The sequence below is a fragment of the Marmota monax genome, unplaced genomic scaffold (genome assembly GCF_021218885.2).
Source record: "Marmota monax isolate L192 unplaced genomic scaffold, Marmota_monax_Labrador192_F-V1.1 WCK01_AAM20220418_F8-fsc00006, whole genome shotgun sequence".
Classification (NCBI taxonomy): Eukaryota; Metazoa; Chordata; class Mammalia; order Rodentia; family Sciuridae; genus Marmota; species Marmota monax.
Window position 1 is genome coordinate 17,837,054 of NW_026693712.1, and position 19,812 is coordinate 17,856,865.

Below are 19,812 nucleotides of genomic sequence, written 5' to 3' on the forward strand. Positions count from 1 at the left end.
GACAAAAGTATTAAATTGAGTAGAGATAAGATTCAGATAACATTTTTGAGTGTTTACCACAAGCTAAGAACTGTCCTGAGCATTTTGCATGCATTATCTCATTATTTATTTATTTTTTGGTACCATGGATTAATTTAGGGGCACTCAACCACTGAGCCACATCCCCAGCCCCTCCCCACTTTTTTGTATTTTATTTAGAGACAGGGTCTCAATGAGTTGCTTAGCGCCTTGCTGTTGCTGAGGTTGGCTTTGAACTTGGGATCCTCCTATCTTAGTCTACCCAGCCGCTGGGATTATAGGCATGTGCCACTGCACCCGGTGCATTATCTCATTTAATTATTACACAATCTACACTCTTTCCTCTTTTACACATTAATAAATCTGAGCACAGTTTGCACAATTATTAGGTGGTATTAACAGGGATTTGAGGCACTATGTAATGCTGCCTCTCTTAAGAAACTAATATAAGGCAAATTTTAAACAAATCTGTCCTTCATTGTCCACATTTTCTCTGACATGACCCACACCAACACACCAGAATTGCCTAAGAACATTTTCAAAGCTTGTCCTTTTGTTAAAAAAAAAAAATGCTATATTTATCTCCCCTTTGATTCTCCCTTTCTAGACACTTAAAGTTGTAATTCTTGGTTTGGGAGAAAAAAAAAACACTGAGTTGTTAGTATTATCTCATCTTGTCATCTCATAGGTAGCTTTTCAAAGTTCAATAAAGCTAAGGGATCTTAAAAGAATCTCTTTTCCTAAAAACAAACCTACCTAGTGGTTCTCCTTTGCCAGCAAATAAAACTTCACTTTTTAAACAGGATATTTAAAGCCCTACAAATCTGACTCTAGTCCACCTTTTTGGTTTCATTTCCCAGCAGCCCTATCCCACCCCATCTATCAGATGTACTCTTCCTAGTCATCCAGATTATGCACTTCTGACTTTTTTTTTTTTTGCATGTATTATTTCCTTTGCCCAGATCTCTCTCCCCCTCAACATCCTACAATATCTAGTGAGTTGATATATCTGATTTGAACCCCTAAATTCCCAATTCCATCTTCTGGTCTCCCACCACATTTATTATTCATGGTTGCTGAGAGGGGGTTTGTGAAAACAATTTTGAGGATCCTTTTGAGAAAGATGGACCAGCTTACTTTATTTACATAAGGTTTGTACTGTTTATGACAGTGACAAATCCTGGGCCCCATTCTGGAGGGACAGGCCCTGGCAATTTGTTCCAGCTTCCTTCTCTGACATTGCTCTACCTATGCATGACACAACTGTGGTCCTTATGACATTATCAAATTTCCACCTTATTTCTTTACATTTCTGCCTTATCCACTAGACGAAGACAGAACTATATTACTTTCAATATTTTATTCATATTAGAACAGAGCCTAGCCTGATGTATGAACTTAATACACGATGATTTGATGACAATATAGAGGGGTACAACCACATTCTATATTGAAGAAAAGACAAGGAAAGATCCCCTGGGCGGGATACTTTATATTTCACTTCTTTATGGGGGTTGGGGGTAGGGGTAAGGAATAAATAAGGATTTTAACAGAAAATTCTGCTGGTGATGGTTAATCATGGAGTTCTAGGGACCTGCCTGAGAAGTGGCTTGTGGGAGAATCTTCCTGGTGCCCTTCAAATCACAACCATTTAGAGGGCTATTATCCTGGAGGCAAGGTTGTAACACTGCATGAGAAAGACCAAAGAAGCTAATTTATATCTCTAATTCCCTAGACCTGGAGAGGATATACCAAAAAACTCATCCTCCCTAAAGAGATTTTCTAAAGGCAAATTTAGAAATCAGTTTGTGCTTGGTCTAACTGAAGGAAATTGAAGTGAAACTGACCACTGACTAAACACCGCCCCACTGACTGTAGATGACAGGGACAGTAGTTGGACTAACATCTCAGTGACACATGGGGCCCACAGGGGAGGCTGGCCTCTAGGAGAGCTCCTTCATGGAATCCATGGCCCAATCACTGTCAGTGGTATGTGGAGTGTCAAGTTGTGGAGAGTATAGAGAGGCCCTAAGTTTTAGAGGTGCCTTCTTGCCTTTAGAATCTCAAGGAGGGAACTGGTGTGAAACTAGGTTTTAAGCAAGATGCCACTAAAAATCAGACAAATCCCAAGGTATTGTATGTATCCATAAAATTGGCCCCAAACCACTGTAACTCCTGTTCTCAATACATAAGCAGCACTGGGGGAAAACAGATGGGACTTAATAATATTGGCTGAAGCACTTCCTACTCCTCGGCCCTCAATGCATAGGTACATATGGATTAGGCCCTTAATTCTCCTCTTTTCAACTTCAGGGAAGTTCTGAGTATATATTTAATTTGCACTCACAGATGCTAGATGCATGCAAGGCAGGCAACATACATTTTCCTGTTCCCTTGGATCCGTTGTGGACAGTGATTGTTTTAGTATCTACCATGTGCCATGATTAATTCCTTCCAAACTGGCCTGTGAGTGATCCAAAGACTTCTGTCCTCTCCTGCCTCCTCTCACCTCTTGGACTGATGTTCTTAAGCCTGGTGCACAGTGGTATCTCTCAGTCCTTAACATACTAATGTAGTGGGAACTCTTTTCCTCCTCTTTCCACATTGTCACCTCTATCCAAAGAGAAAGGAATGCCCATCAAATCAGTAGTCTTATGCTTTGGGGAATGTACTAGGAGGACAACTATCAGCTCTATTTTATTACTGGGCCCAGGAAGAGTTGCTTATCTAATTGGTTTATCTAATTGGGGTGGGGGTGTGGATTACTGAAAGCCTGATATTAAATGGATTGTGCTTCTTCTTTTTTTATTTTTATTTTTTATTTTTGGTGGTGCTGGGGATTGAACCCAGGGCCTTGTGCATGTGAGGCAAGCACTCTACCAACTGAGCTCTATCCCCAGACCTTGGGCTTCATTTTTAAATGGGCAAGGTTAGCATCAACAGTCATTGTTCTTCCACCTTAATTTTCCATTCCCTTTCTCTGCTCTACCTCAGCCTATATTTGATAATAATCATATCATCATCTCACCTTCTCACAAAGGGAGATGACTGCCATTTTTCAGTTTGGAAGTCGGAGACCCTATCACATACCCGAGGCCATTTTGTACCAATACTAAACCTGATGCTAACTTTGATCCTTCGATTGGCTCCTTATCTCTATTCTTAATTAATTGAAATTTGGAGGGAAAAGGGAATGACCAATCAGTCTCCACCAGATTTCTGACAATTAGTAGCCTTAAAAGGGGGTTTAAAGTCTAGTCCATACTCACTATACTCTCGTCTTGCTCCTAATATGCACCTGTTTTTACCTTCACCTCTACTGTAGTACACACACACACACACACACACACAGAGCTACTGCTACCTGAACTTGAAAGATCCTGTGGTAGGCAGAAGAATATCCCCCAAAGATGCCCCCATCCTAATTTCTAGAACTTGTGAATACATTATGTTATATGGTAGAAAGGACCTTGCTAATAGGATTAAGTTAAGGATTTTGAGATAGGGAGATTATCCTTGAATATCCAGGTGAGCTCAATATAATCACAGTGTCCTTAAAAGTGAAAGAGGGGCATACAGATTTGTAGATGCCGTACTTCACGCTTTGAAGATGAAAGAAGGGGCTACAAGCCTAAAAATGCTGAGAGTCTCTAAAGATTGAAAAAGGCAAGAAAATGGGTCCTTCCATTGAGTCTCCAGAAGAAATACAGCCCTGCCAACTATACGATAATAAATTTGTATTGTTTTAATCTTTAAATTTATAGTAACTTGTTATAGCAGTAATGTCAAACTAACACAGACCCTTAAAGTTGGCCTGAAATTCAGACAGTGACACAACTAAACTTTTCCCTTCACTTGTCATGTGGGACAAGTAATAGTCATGTGTTAAATGTATAGGGCTCAGCAGCAGGCAGGTATGGGTTCAAATACTGCCCCTTGTCATTGTATTTGTTCATGAATTCAACAAATATTTCTTAAGAATCAGTGTGTGTAGACATCTTGTTTGACACTAGGAATATTTAAGTGGGGAAAACACATTTACTAGCTATGTAAATGTAAGGAAGTCACTTAATTCCTATGAGCTCCAATCTCCTTATCTGAAACAATGTACTTCTCCCTTAAAGTTGCTTGACTATGCAATACACATGTGAAGTGCTTATCATAGTTCTCAATAAATAGTAGCTATTGTTAAGTCTTCCTTCCTCTTGTTCTATAATACAGGAGGCAACAGTACAGGATATGAAGACTTTAAAAGTTGACCAACAAAGACACTCCCACTGGCACACATCCTTAAGAAAAGAAGATCTTCCTTAGGCTTGCTTGCCCCCACCATCTCCACAAATAAGCTTTAGCTAAGTCGAAAAAATCTGTAGTCCATGGTACATCAGCACACCATCAAACACAGAGTGAAACTCACAGACTCAAAGGTGTCTTCCCCAGAGCTGTTTATACCTTGTGATACTCTTAGCCCCCCAAATCTGGCCTCTCTGACATGCAATTTAGTGTGCATCTAATGTAAGTCACTCATACTGGATGGGAATTCTAGTCTTAATACAACCCTTAGGGTACCTGATTCCAGATGAGTTTGGGAACAGAGATACTATGGGTATTCTGGGGTAAGACAGTATGTATCTATGATGCAGAGTCAAAAGAGACAGGAGAGGAATATCTATGGATTGTCACCTTGCTACTTAGCTTTGGCCCATGATGCTGCTTATAGAAATAGCTCTGGACACAGGATTGGTCCACTGTTGGAAGCAAGACCAAGTTGATGGACTTTCTTGATCCATCAACAATGAACTTGCTCATTTAGACTTTATGTACTCATTTTTAAAATTTGGTTGCTTTTTCATGTGAGAGATCCAGGACTGGGTATTCAACAGACAAAGGATATAATACTAGCAATGATAAATTTCTCATTGTTTCTGTTCTCTTGTAGATCCAAATTTGGTTCTTAAAAGTTACCTTTTCATACTCTACTGTTTTATGAATATGCCTCTGTGTATAAAGATTTTTTTTTTAATAAAACTCGCAATTTCCTGTTTTAACAGTAGCACAAACATCCTTTGTTCTCCCACTTCCCTCTTTAGGACTGACTTCTCCTGTCCTTTGCATAGCCCACTCCCTGGGAGATAGACCATTGTAGTCAGAGCTGTTGCTGAGGAAGCTCTTGCTCTTACTTAGATAAGAGCAGAACAGCATCTATCTCTGCCACCCCCTCCGTTTTCTGATTGTGAGTAATGAGACTCCGAGTGCTGAGGCACAGAAAATCTCATCTCCAATCCACACATTCATTTCCAGGCTTTCTGGCAATGAGCAATCTTCTGACCTTTCCCTAGAGGCCTCTGGTCTCTAGCCAGTGCTTGACCTGAATATGTTTCTCCAGATTAGGCAATGACCTTCTCATCCACAAAGCTGAATGCTTCTGTGAAGATGAATTTTTCAAGTTCCTTTGGAATCTGGGCTGTTTCTCAGAAAATATTTTCATGAAAGTCCCCTGCTGTTGTTGGGGAAGGCTTTAATTTCTAGTTTACTAGGGGAGGCTCAGGGCAAGGCTTGCCAGAGATGCAAAGCTAAAAGGAATTACAAACTATTAGTATTCCTCTGCCCTAAACCCAGGTCATAAGCAGGTTTTCTTATTCAAATACCTCCTCGAGAGGAGTTCCAAGACTATTGATTCTAAACAATCCCAGCAATCTTTCCCACAGAATGAGATGCAGACACTCCACCCCATCTCACCTTTCCCACAAAGCTATCAAACACACAGGTAGCCTGTCATCTTTGGTGACTCAGGTGGCAAATTCGGTGAAGGAATATCCTTCACCAACTAAACAATGACCTTCTCATCCACAAATTCTGATTCTTTGTGACACTAGGATCTCCCTGGCAGAAACCTGATCCTGAGAAGGGGCTTAAAAATTCAGCTACAAAGGATGGTTTGTTGTGAGAACTAGAAGTGTAATTCAGAAATTCTCCTGTTCCAAGTGACACTCTTAAACAAAAGGATAAAATGTATAATTTCTAAGATGTAGTCAAAAGTTGTTTCTGAGGGTGAAGTTTTCAGGGACCACACTATATTACTTCATGTAGTTGGCACAGTAAAGGGATCAATGATAATCAAAAGAACTACAATGAGGCTCCTCCATTTCCTTATCCTGTATCCTCCATTTCCTTATCCTATATTGGCCTGTATTTCTGCATGTGTAGGATTTGAAGGAAACTGTAGCATAAGGGAACAGTTCTTGCTGCTCTTTCCTGCTTACCATGTGTTTCATTAAAATTTGTGTCCCGGAGCATAAATCTGAGTCCCCATTTAATGTTCTCTGTTTGGGGCCACTATTATGGAAGAAATTCTTTTATTATATACCACGGCCCAATTCTGTGTTCTGTCCAGGGCTTCCAATCCTGGAAGAATTGTACAAAGGAAATGAGAGAGATGCAGGAAAATGCAAGGTATATAGGGAAAGAACTATCTCAGGAGCTATTTATTATACTGATATGTTTAATTTTAGAAAAACATGGATATCTCAATTCCAGTCCTTTACTTACATGACCATTAAAAACACTCCATGATTGTATACATATGTCAAAATATATTCTACTATCATGTATATTTAAAAAGAACAAATAAAATTTAAGAAAGAAAAAAAGAAATCATAGGGGGCTTTTAGCACAATGCCTTGCACCACCACGGTCATTCAATAAAGTTTCTCCCCACTGAAAACAAGAAATACAAGAACAAAACAGTGTTCCTCTAAGAAGAAGATGAAGAAAGTCACAAATGGATGAAGTCAGAAGCTCCATTCACTAAGCCCATGGCTTCTCCTAGATTCAGAATGCTAAGTACCCTTCCTACATCAGACTTGCTTCCTCCCTCCAGGCAAATCCAGAACCAATTCTTTGTTCATCATAACCTACATAGAGAACTCCAAGAAATATGAGCTCCACACCCCACCAGAAAGTGAAATTGCATCTTACAAGGACTAACTTTCCTCAGCTAGAGATTTCTAAGCTGAGTTGGCCCTCCTGGGCTGTCAGATGGACAGTGAGAGTGGAGGACACTGACAGGAGGGAGCTGCCCCACTCACAAAATCTCTGTTCTCATTTTTTTTTTCCCAAATAAGGATATGTACACACCTCCCAGGACTGTCATTGCCATGACAACGGCAGAAGTCTAGGGTGAGCAGGTTAGTGGAAAAGCATGCTTTCTAAATTCTCCAACAAGGCCTGAGGCTGCAGTCACTCATGAGATGGAAAAATTCATGTTGACAGTGCTCCTAAATGGCTTCCAAAAATCTTAAGGTACATGGTTTCTTTCTGGGGAAAAAAATCAGAGGAGTCTCCATGGAGTCTGTCCTTGGGGAGCTGGTTTTGTTAGAGAGGCAGGAATCTCTAAGACAAATAAGAGCATGAACCTCTATAAAACTAGGGCACATAAACTGTGTACATCTTCCACAGAATAAAGAAATGTAGAAAATCAGGGAAAAAGCAATCCCCCATGGAAACAAAGAGGCACTGTAAATTATACATATATATATATATATATATATATATATATATATATATATATATATATATATATATATTCTCTATAATAACAGAGCTTTCTGACAGAGACTACTCAGAACAACTTGGATCTAGATTTTGAAGTTCAAGGGAGACTCATCCATTGGGAAAAAAATCATAAAAATAGCTATTATTTACTACAGACTTGTTATTCTGTAATATGTGATTATTATACCATTTAATTCTTGTAAGAACTCTTATGAGGTAGATAGATACCCATCTTATCTTCATTTTACAGAGAAAGAAACTGAGACTAGAAAAGTTAAGTAATGGTTCCGGGATACAACTATTGAGGGGCAGAGCAAGGATTCAAAGGAAGGTCATTCTGACTCTGGAGTTCCAGCTCTCAGCAATTACTTATCTCTCTGGTATGGGAAAGGTCCCAGCTTCCCATAAGAATCATAAACAGATGCCTTCCTTGCAGTTTCTGGGCCTCCAAAGATACTTGGCAACATTAGGAATATTTACTCTAGATGAATTTTTAAACTTTAGGGTACACTGGAGTCACATGGGTGGCTTGTTTGTACAGCCTGCTGAGAGTTTCTGACTTGGTAAGTCCAACATAGGGTTTCAGAATTTGCATTTTTAACAAGTTCCTAGGTATTGCTGGTACTCCTGTTCTGGAAATTGTACTTTAAGAATCACTGTCTAGTCACTGTAAATTAAAGTTCTCTAAGCCTCAATGCCTTAGTATTCTCTCCTACCTAATTATCTTTCACTGTTTAGTCCCAGATCCTCTGAGGCCTTGATCCATAAACTATAATGTTATCTTTGGCAGCTGTGTGCTTTGGGATTCCCTGAACACTTGAAGATAGAGAAATTGCATCTTACAGTTGTCCTTTGGTATCCATGGGGAATGGTTTCTAGGACCCTCATGGCCAAATCTGCAGATATTTAAGTCCCTTATATAAAATAGTGAAGTATTTGCATATGACTTATATACATCCTCCTGTGTACTTTAAATCACCTCTAGATGACTTTTAATACCTAATACAATGTAAATGCTATGTAAACAGTTGTTATAGTATATTGTTTGGGAGGAATGACAAGAAAAATGTATCTGCACATGTCCAGTATAGATGCACTTTTTTTTTCATTTTTTTTTTTCATCTGTGGTTGGATGTGGAACCTGAGGATATGGATGGCTGACTATATCTCCCACTCTAAAAGTAACTATTACCTTAAGTAAGTCTTGAGATCTCATGAAAGGTAGAAAGAGGACCCTAGAAAAACTAGCAGGAGATAGCAAAGATTCTGGCCCACTGTGGCCAGATCAGCTCCCTGGCAGGCAGGGACCATCTTTTTATAACCTCACAGGATTCTCTCTAGGAACTAATCACAAGAGAGTATTCATTAAAACCTCTTCAGGGCATTCACATTCAGAATGTTAAAAAGAGTTGTAAAGAGAGTGACTAGCCCTTTAATACTCTTTCTGACTGAAAAGGAGGCTGTAGCTATATTCTGTGCATTCCCTGTTTAGCTAATTTTCTTCCTTTGCTCAGTCTCATGAGAAGCTGAAAGAAAATAAGGGAGCCCATGATCCAGGTCTGCTCACACAAGAGGTAAGGCTGGAGAAAGGGGTCAGTAATCAGGATTAACCAGCTTAATGTCTGACGTATTCATCCTGCAGAAAACATCACCTGGTAATGCCTCCACTGATCCCTTCAGACTATGGCATCTTTATCCTAGGCTTTTACAGAGTGTAAAAATAAATCAACAGTTTAGTCATGAAGCAAAAGAATGAAAAGAGGAAAAAGCAACTTCAAGAAATACACATAAATGAGTACTGGAGCAAAAGGAGGCTCCACCCCCTTTATGCACATAGCCACAGCCCTCAGGAGTACCCTCACAAGTATCCATAGGAACACAGTAATGAGTGACTGGCTGGTCATGGGAAGGGCTCAAGCACAAGTGTAAGGATGCATTCGGAAGCAACCACACACTCACTATGAAGTACTAAGGACAAAAGAAACTAGACAGGCAGGCTGGGCCAAGTTTGGGGAACATTTTCCTTTTCTTTAGGCCACAACTAATACAACCTTTTTATTTCATCTCCAGAGGGGCTGCCGAGGGATAAATGGACTAAATAGATGTCAGGGAGATCCAGACTACCTCAGAGGACCTGTATCGGGGCCTACAAATGAGAACTATTGAATTCTGGCTATCAAGTTATCAATTAAGGCCATATCAGATTACACAAAAGTATTGCAGGGAAAAAAAAAGGAGTAATAAGATTAAATATTTATTAATGTTATATGTCAAGTCCTATGTTCAGCCTTTTTTTTTCTCTTTTTGGTCTTCATGGCAAATAAATAAGGTAGGTGCTATTCTTATTACAATCAATTTAAACAAAGGATAATTAAGAAAGTGTGAACTTAAGCAATTAGTCTATGCTCACCCATCAAGCAAGTTGGAATTCAACTCAGAACTGACACCAAATCGTCCTCTTAATCTTTATGCCATATTCCATCCAAACAGTGCAGAACCTATTTTGAGTCCTAAAATCTAGAAGTACCAAAAGGACAGGATAGAAGGCAGAGGAAAAGCCTTTTAATTTCAATTGTTGACGCAGAAGCATGTTGAAAAGTATGGTTAGATCACCACTGAGTAAACGGAAGACTTGACCTGTAGCCATCAAGGTTCATGAGGCCTGTGACTTCTGCGTCACCAGTAGGAAAGGTAAGCAATGGAGACCCATTCCCTACCTTCTGTCAAAAACATCCTTTTGAATCTGAAGGAGAGACCTAGGCCAGGTGTATGAAATAATCAATAGACAGTTCCTCTTTCCTATTTGCCTAGAAATATACACCAGCCAGCATCACGAATGAGAGGGAGTACGTATTCAAAATCAGTTCCTGCCTCAACAGGCTGACCTACAGTGCTCCTATGAGAAAAAAATAATAATAATGCTGAAATGAAAGCAGGATAGCAAGGCATGATTTCATGTGGCTGCTTTGATTGAGTAGCTCTCACTTTTCCAGATGCCTCCATATCCTGTAACATTTGGTAGTCTCAAACTTCTTTCTCCTACATCAATTCTTCACTTCAAATTGACATTGGGGTTGCAGATTTGTTCAATGAACTATTTTATGTTCTTCTCCTTGCCATCTGGCAGTATTAGCTCTCTAATAAATTGCTTCAACTTATGCATTTTTTCTGACAAAACTTACTTTCAGTTGAATTGTGCAACATTCATAAATAGCAAATGCTGGCTGATTATAATCAATGAAAGCCCTTTCAGTTGCCAGTAAAAATAGTTCCTTAGGTGCACATGTTATTTAGCCTAATTATTTGAAAGGCACCTGATTATCTTTGGAAACAATTTTTTACACATACATTCTTATGTCATTTGTTATGTATGTATATATGTACATTTGTTATGTATGTATATATGTACATATGTTATGTGTACATATTTGAATTCGGATGGACTCTTGCAAGACAGCCATTTTATGAAAATAACTCCAAGTTATATACACTTGGATTTGGAGCTAGACAAATTTGGGTTTGAATCCTACCTCTGCTACTTATAAGCTGTGTGAACTTATATATATATTTCATAACCTCTCTGCATCTCCAATATTTTTTTTAAATTAAAACAGATATAAAAATTAAAAAATTAAAACAGTTCCTTGCAAAATTGTCATGAGGAATAAATCAAACTAACATGTCATGTGCTTGGCACAGTGTCTAAGCATATTATGTCTTGATAATTAGTAACTACTATCATCATTGTGATGGTTTATTACTAGAAGATTATGGTAGACAAATTTAACAAGAAGAAACAGTATCTGCCTTGTTGCTGAAAACACAGGCTCTGGGGTTAGACTAACAATGGTTTAATTCTGTCTTCATTACTTATTAATTCTGTCACCTTGGAGATGTTACTTAAATCTACATGATCCTTGGTTTCCTCATTTGTAAGATGGGGGTAATAATAATTTTCATGAGAAATAAATGAATGTAATTCATACAAAAGTTTATCATTATGTTGGTCATAGAATAAATAATGAAAATTCACTACCATTATTAACTAGAGTATAATTATTAATTAGTTGGATAATTTAGTCTCTACCAATAGTAATCCTCCCTTTCTGAAAACAGCCATAGGGCTGGGCCTCCAAAGCCATATATAATATGCCTCCAAAGCCATATTTCATATATATATATATATATATATATATATATATATATATATATATATATTTTAAAAATCATTTATTTATTTATTTATTTTGGTACTAGGGATTAGACTCAGAGACACTTGGCCACTGAGTCACATCCCCAGCCCTATTTTGTATTTTATTTAGAGACAGGGTCTCACTGAGTTGCTTAGAGCTTCACTTTTGCTGAAGCTGGCTCTAAACTCACAATCCTCCTGTTTCAGCCTCCCAAGCTTCTGGGTTGGGCAAAAGCCATATTTTTTATCTTATGACACTGCGTTAGTAATTGGGCAAGAATAAGGAAATGTGAATTTAAGCAATTTTCCTTTATTTATTCATCCATTGACTGTTTTACCTAATGTGGCAGAATCTCTTTTTTTAATATGTATTTTTTAATTGTAATTGGACATAATACCTTTATTTATTTATTTATTTTTATGTGGTGCTGAGGATCGAACCCAGGTTCTCGCACATGCGAGGCTAGCACTCTGCTGCTGAGCCACAACCCCAGCCCCCGCCCCCCTACCTGGAGAATCTCTTTCCTAAAAGTTTAGATTAAGAACCAGTCCCCATTGATCCTCTAAATGAAAAAAATCGAGGTGGTCATGTTTGGCAGTGTGAATGCCAAGGTAATAAAATTCCGTCTGCAGGAGGATATTGCTGTGCAGGGAGAAGCAGATCTGGCATCTCTATGTGGCTAGGATGGCCTACGCATTTGAAAGGTATCAGATCATTTTTTGAAAGAATTTCATTACACACACACACACACACACACACTCATGCTGTTTTTAACTCTTAACAAATAATAAGTATAAAATCAAAATAATTATGTATGTATAGAAATCAATATTTTCCCCAAAGGAAAGAAAGAATCAAAAAGGAGTCATCAACATTCTTGGTCTTACAAAAATTGGTCATTTGATTGTTTTCCAGAAACCAAACAGGAATATAGAGATCTCAGCTCTTTACCTGGTGTTGCACTGGATACCGTTGGCCACTGCTGATCAGGCCCTCCTGGACCAGCCCGTAGAATGCCAGCCTCCTCCAGGTGCACAGAGCTGAATAAACATATGGACCCAAATATATGTTAGATATGTTAGCACAAATGTCTTTCTCCTTCCACTTTGGAAACTGCTTACATCTATGGAGGCAGGGCTGCAACTAACACATTCTTCTCAAGCTTGAACTGCAGCAATTATTGCTGAGCAGTCACCTTACATAAACTGCATAATCATCACTGACTTACTTCCTGCTGTACCACACTGGCAATAAATATGCTCTATCTTTATGGGAATTTTGGTTTTCATTAATGCCATGTGGTACTCACTAAATCTAACAGGAGAACCACTGGATGGCTAATGGCATTTTAACATTTTAATGCTGAAGCAGATGAGGAGAGCTTGTTCTCAAGGATGCCAATCCTCCCTTGTAGGTTCTCTTGTTTCTGGGATCTCTATAGTAAAGAGGAAAAAAAATACTAAAAAAATACTAAAATTATTTGCTGAAACTGTAATATTATACAAAAATTGGTTATTTGATTGATTAATATGGTAGTATTAACATTTTGTCCAAAGCAGAGAGAGAACAAAAACTGTCCAAGGATAGAAAGAACATTGCATTTATGTGTGTGTACTGCTAATGCATATTAGACCTTCAAATATGTGTGGATGAATGAATGAAGGACAGAATAAACAGGAAAGATCTTAAGAGTCAATATCCAACTAGACTCTCACCAAAATGAGAGGACACTTCTTAACTAGACATTTGTTTATCTTGCAAATTAAATAACTAAAACAAAACTTAGACTACTGGCTGAGGGATTATGTGACGCAACAGATCAGGCAAACTTTAATTATTATGAGGAAAGGCAACTATAAGTTCAAGGCTCTCTTACTCTCTTACTTCAAACAACATATCTAGTATAAATTTATTCATTAAGCTCTGACCTTCACCTTCAACTACTATTCCCTTTATCTTCAACCTAGAATTTCCTTTTTTGTATAAATATAATCTTCAGATGTTTTGGGATCTTACCAACAATTATATGGACTCAATCAGATTCATAAATTTGTAACTATCCTGGAACCAGTTCTGCTCAAAGAAGAATTTTCAGAAGAGCAGTTACATGATATTTGAGGCTGGAAAGGCCAAGAGGTCAAACACATGTATTGAAAAAAATGAGTATCATTTAAATTTACAACTCTAATATGTGTTCAATGTACTATACTATTTCATTTCTTCTATTTAAATCTTATAATATCTTAATTGAAATCTAAATAGGAGAATATTTGGCTTTTTTTTCATTTGAAAGTAGAACAAGGATATAATATGTTTTAATATTGTATTTTAAATGTAGTTTTTAAGGTGCATCTCATAGTTTGGGTACTTTTCAAGCAAAGCACTAATTCAATTTCAAGAGTAAGAGTCAGTACTTTAAACATGTTTTTATCTATTGTGTGGTTCCACCAATAGCTCAGATACAGACAAAAGCATAAATTGGATTTTTTAGTATAAAGAATTCCTTCTGATACTTAGTGTTCTGGCATCTGCATGAGTGTTTCTGGCCTCAAATTATAAACCAGATTCCAATATGACATCCTACCAAGTCAACTACAATTTTCAGACCTTTTCTGATTGCTTCTGATTCAGAAATAGTATCCATTAATAATGATTTTTGCTCATTTATAATGCTTGAGAGGATGTTAATTTATTTGAATCTAATGTATTTTTAATCGGCTAGAACAAATTTTTCATTAACTCTACATATACTCTGTAAGCCCACCCTTTAAACATGGGTCTAAGTTTGGTGAAGATTCAATTAACAGTTGCCCAGATATTTTGAGGGGCTTACGTTTGGAGTTTTATTTCTTCTTTAAAATTAAATCCTTTGGGTAATAGTGATCATTAACTTCTTGGTCCTCCCCATTTGGTTTCCAAAGACACTCACAAATAATGAATATTTTAATTGACCCCATAGCATGATATTAGATCAGCTCTGGGAATAATGGTAGTTAATCAATTACTGTCAAAAAGACTAAGTAGAAAAAGCAAAATTATATTCAATCTGAGTCTTAGAGTAATGCTGTTACTCTAGGTTAATTTAAAATAAGCTAGATTTGGTCTCCAGATATTCAATAAAGGCCCTGCACGTGGTTTATCCTCTGAAAAGTTTATGCTATTGATGACAATAAGATTGCAAAAAGATGGAGAAGACACTAACAGAGGTGAACATTAACAAGAATAGCAATTATTTGTTTTGTTTTGTTTTGAGGATTAAACCCAGGGGCATTTAACCACTGAGCCACATCCCCTGCCCTTTTTTCTTGCTAAATTACTTAGGGTCTCACTAAGTTGCTGAGTCTGCTTTGAACTCATGATCCTCAGCCTTCTGAGCCACTGGGATTCCAGACATGCACCACCACAGCCAGCTAGCAATTAATTGCTGTGGTTAACAGGATATAATAGTCAATGTGAGATAGAAAAACAAGATAGATGTGCATATACCTTGCATAATATACTGAAGTTTGAAAGCATCAATATTAGCTATATTTTTAAAGTGAGGAACAGAAAGTGTAGGTAAAAGGGATGAAGAAAGTTAAAATTACTTCCTTATATAAATTTTAAAAAATTTTAATTGACACATCCTTGTAGAAAATTTTGGTGAAAGTACACAGAAATCTGTCTGTGTGATTTTATAGAAGATTCTCATTTCCCAGAATTTGAGAACCATTTAACATCTATCACTTCCAATGTTTCAACTAATAGATCAAGATAAAAAATATTGCATTCTTGACAGAGCATCTATAATGGTTCATAATTTTTGTTGTCATTGTTGTTTGTCTTATTTTTATAGTGCTGCAGACAGAACTCATGCTAGCCAAGTGCTCAACCACTGAGCTATACCCCCCGCCAAGTTTCTCAGTCTCTTCAGTTGCTTCTGGCTTATGCAGTTTATCTGAATCATACCCAGTTAACATATTCCTGAGTGAAGGAAGGAGGGAAATACATACCTGTGCATGCCTGCTCTCAGGGAGGCAGAGTAACGCCAGTCAGGATTGGGCTGTCGTGGCTGCAAAATCACAAAGGGAGTTTTCTGTTAAAACGGCAAAACAATTATTTTCCCAGGGTTGCTCTTAGTTGATTCGCTGTTCCCTTAAATATTTTCAGATAGCTAAACAAAAATATTGAAAGAATCATTTCATGTACAACTCTAGGATGATATCCCTATATAGAACACTTCAGGAGAAAATTAAATTAGCTCACAGATTGAATGTCATAAAAAACCACATTTAGTAACGTTATGAGGGCTAGCTTTGGCTTTACCTTGCCAATAAAGGTCTGTGATCCTAAAACACAAAGGGAAAGGGAGTCTGCCTTCAGACAGGAAAATCTTTCATTGCTTTTGCCCTCAAAGGCCCCATTAGGGGCATATCCTCAATTTGGAATTCTAGCTATCGCCGTGCTCACAACTATACAAGTTCTGCTGGCCTGGCTGAACTGCAGAGGACTGTAATCTGCTGCTGGATTTGCAGACTGCAGCATGTTTGACCCAGGATGGATGTGCCCAGTCATAATACCAGCAACTGATAAGAGCCAATTCTACTGACTAAAGACGAATACTAGAGAGAGAAAAACAAACCATGGCAGAGTTTGATCTTGTTTTGTTACCTAATCCTATTCATAAAACTGTACTTGTTCCCTGCTTTTCTCTGAGTGCCTTACCTCCTCACTCAATTACTTTGCTTAACAGGGAGTAGCTGAAATCTGAAAAGACCCTCACTCATTCTGCACCACATGTACAATGGGATTTCCCCACCTCCGTCTACAATCTGTCAAAGTGGAGGGGACAAAGAAGAAGATATGGGCACCTGATGACTGCTGGTTAGAAGCTACTCAGAATCACTGGGGACAAAATCAATCACTATTTTAAATCAATTAACCCATATTTTACTATGAAAAACTTGTGATGCACACTTCTCTAGATGTTTTCTTCATGAACAGAAATTAAAGTGGCTCTGTCACTGAATATTGAAGTCTAGTCAAATAGAAATATGAGAGAATGGAGGTTGTATTTTGTATTTTCTTTGAGTTATAATTAACACATTTGGTAGACAAAAACCAAATAGTCTGTATACTATTTCAAAGTATCGATAATTCTTGTTCCTTTCCTTCTTACAATTAAGGGATGAAAAATATTTCCTAAACATACTTCTTCATAACACCCAGAGGAGAAGTGATGAGCATCTTAACCATCCAACAGATTTGGGACTGGCTAGATTGAGGTGTTCAAAGATTGAGCCGAAGTCAAGGTCCAGAAAAAGTTACAACTCTGGGATACTTTATCTCAAAGGTCCCCACATAATCAGCCTCCCTCTCTGATCCTATTCTACTCTGCTGGTAAGATATGAATATGCAGATGGCTTTATTTTTGGTTTTTAAGTTCATAAAATGCTAGGGATAGTCCATATAAAATAGCATACAACTATCTACAGACCCAATGAAAGGTGCTCTGATCTTTTACCAGTAATGTTAGAAGCAACAATTTTTATAGTGCTGCAGACAAAACCCAGGGCCTTGATGCATGCTAGGCAAGTGCTCTACCTCTGAGCTATACCCCCAGACACTTCAGTTGCTTCCAGCTTATGCAGTTTATCTGAATCATACCCAGTTAACATTACTCCTGAGTAAAGGAAGAGGAGGGAAATTCAGACCTGTGCATGCCTGCAGACCATTTATAAACATAAAAATATGACTGAAATACTTTTTATTAATTATCATCACCATATTCCCCCTTGACATTGGGAGCACTAGAGTTAGCTTTTCAGCTGACAGAACCTTCCTTCAAGAAAGATTTTGACATCTGTTAAGTAAATGTTGCCAACTTTTTTTTTTCATGATTGGCTAACATTCATGATGAAAACTGCTGCAACTTGATCTTTGGAATGAAATCACCAACCTCATTTTGCTGAAAGGCACAGTTCTACCAGGATTGAATGGGAACTGAGTTCATTACACAATCTCACTTCCTCAATGATACATTTAATTTGTCATGCTGCTTGCTATTTTCTACAATAGTTCTTTGGCAACAACATGTTTCTCAGATTCATTTGTGAGAATCATAGTTATGAGATTTCCTATGGCAGTAAGATCAGACAGGGAAAAGGCAAAGAGAAAGAAATTAATATGTTTTAAGTAGCCATTTGCTACTAGACAATAAAATAAGCATTGCATATATTATTGTATGTATCCTAATTCTTTGTCAGACCATAAATTCTGTGAAAGCAGTTTACTCACATGACATATGAGTGTCCTCAGATATTAAAAAATCCATAGCTATATCCCCAGAACCTAGTAGGGTTCTGGAATCTGGTAGGTTTTTAAAATATTTTAAGAAAATGAACTATCATGCAAGGTCAACATTATCATATTTTTGCTACAAAAATGAAAAAAAATCAAAGCTTTAGAGAGATTAAATTGTTTGCTTGACTGGTGATGAATTTGGCTAACAGTCATGTTTAGGTTCCTCTAACACAAAAGTCTGTGTTTTAAATAAATTTATGTGGAATGACATATATTTTTCTTTTTTCCTCCTTTTTATTTCCAAGTTTCCTCAATAGTGATTTATTTTTTAAAAAATACAAAATTAAAAGTAATAATTGTTTCTTCCAGAATTTTTAATTAAATTCTAGAAAAATTCAGGTTGAAAAGTTGACTACTAATATATCTGACACAAGATATATATTAAGGCCTTGCACTAACCATTCTTTAGTTCTGGGATGTACTTGATTTCCATTGGTAAGGAACTCCAGTATTTACTATTGTTTTAGTCTTATAGTAGAACAATATTCACAAAACCCCAGATGTGGAAAAACTCAATCAAGTAGTTCATGTGGATGAAGCAGCATCTTGAAGAACAAGAACTCACTTGAGTTTCTATCAGAATTATATTAATTAATATATCCTGCAATAGTATTATATATGATTTATATAATAGAATATTTGAGTACAGAAGAATTAATCACTTCTTCTAAGACATATTTAAAGCAAAACAGGCTAAAACACCCTATTTTATTCATTAACTCAATATACTCAGTGAAATAATGTTAACTTTTTACCACAGAAATCTACGTTGATACCTTCAAAATATTTCTCTCTCAGACCTGAGACTACATACAATATCTCCTTTTCCTTCTTAATAGGACTCTATTCAGAACATATCCACAATATTTTTCATAGTGATATTTTGTGAACATTGATAAAAACTGAGACAGAATTCTAAGATCCTCCCAGGACCTCACATCTGATGTACCAAATAACAAGACTGTGATTGTGGTGGATCTTAGACCCTTGATTGTGTTACATAATGTGGCTTGGTTGTCTTTAAGAAAGGGAGATCATCCAGGTAGACTAACCTAGTCACATGAGTTCTTTAAATCTGAGTTCAGAGATCAAAGGCAGAAATCAGAGAGATTTGAATAAAGTATGAGAGGGATTCCATGTGAGAGAAAATTCTCCATCGCCAATTCTGAAGATAGCCATGGGACAAGACCTGAGAACAACTTCTGGAAGCTGAAAGTGACCCCCCAGCAAATAGTGGATCTCAGTCCCTAAAGAATTGAGTTCTGCCAACAATCTGAATGACCTAAATTTCTCCCCCGAACCTCCAAAACAGTATACAGCTCTTCAGCCCAGCCAACATGTTGATTTCAGAGTTGTGAAAACTTGAGCAGAGAACTCAACCACATGGTACTGGGTTGTGAGATACTAAATTAGTAGTTTAACTACTAATTCCTGGCAATTTGTTGCAAAACAGTAAAAAAGGAGTACATTAAGTCAAAAAGAAATATAATATTTCATCTAATCGTTACTATATTACCTCCTGATGTTCTAGTAAGTCAAAATGATAAGATGATAAATTTGAGAATTCTGGGTGGAATACTTTGCTTTGAACATAGTCATTTACAACCCTAAACCACAGAGCCAGGAAAATAAAATAAACATGACTTTAAAACATACCTAATAGGTTTCAGTACAACAGAAAGTGCTAGGCCTGCTTAATTCTGGA

At 37.3% G+C, this 19,812-nt stretch overlaps 1 protein-coding gene across 11 annotated transcripts in view; it reads right to left on the reverse strand.

Moving 5' to 3' along the window:
- LOC124103771 (protocadherin alpha-C2) overlaps nucleotides 1-19,812 on the reverse strand; it is a 198,340-nt gene that overhangs the window by 13,407 nt on the left and 165,121 nt on the right. For all 11 annotated transcript variants that reach the window (XM_058584278.1, XM_058584280.1, XM_058584275.1 and 8 more), the window contains exons 2-3: nucleotides 15,758-15,816; nucleotides 12,717-12,805 (exon numbers count right to left, since the gene is read on the reverse strand). In XM_058584278.1, coding sequence (XP_058440261.1) covers nucleotides 12,717-12,805; nucleotides 15,758-15,816 — 148 coding nt within the window. The remainder of the gene's footprint in view (nucleotides 1-12,716; nucleotides 12,806-15,757; nucleotides 15,817-19,812) is intronic.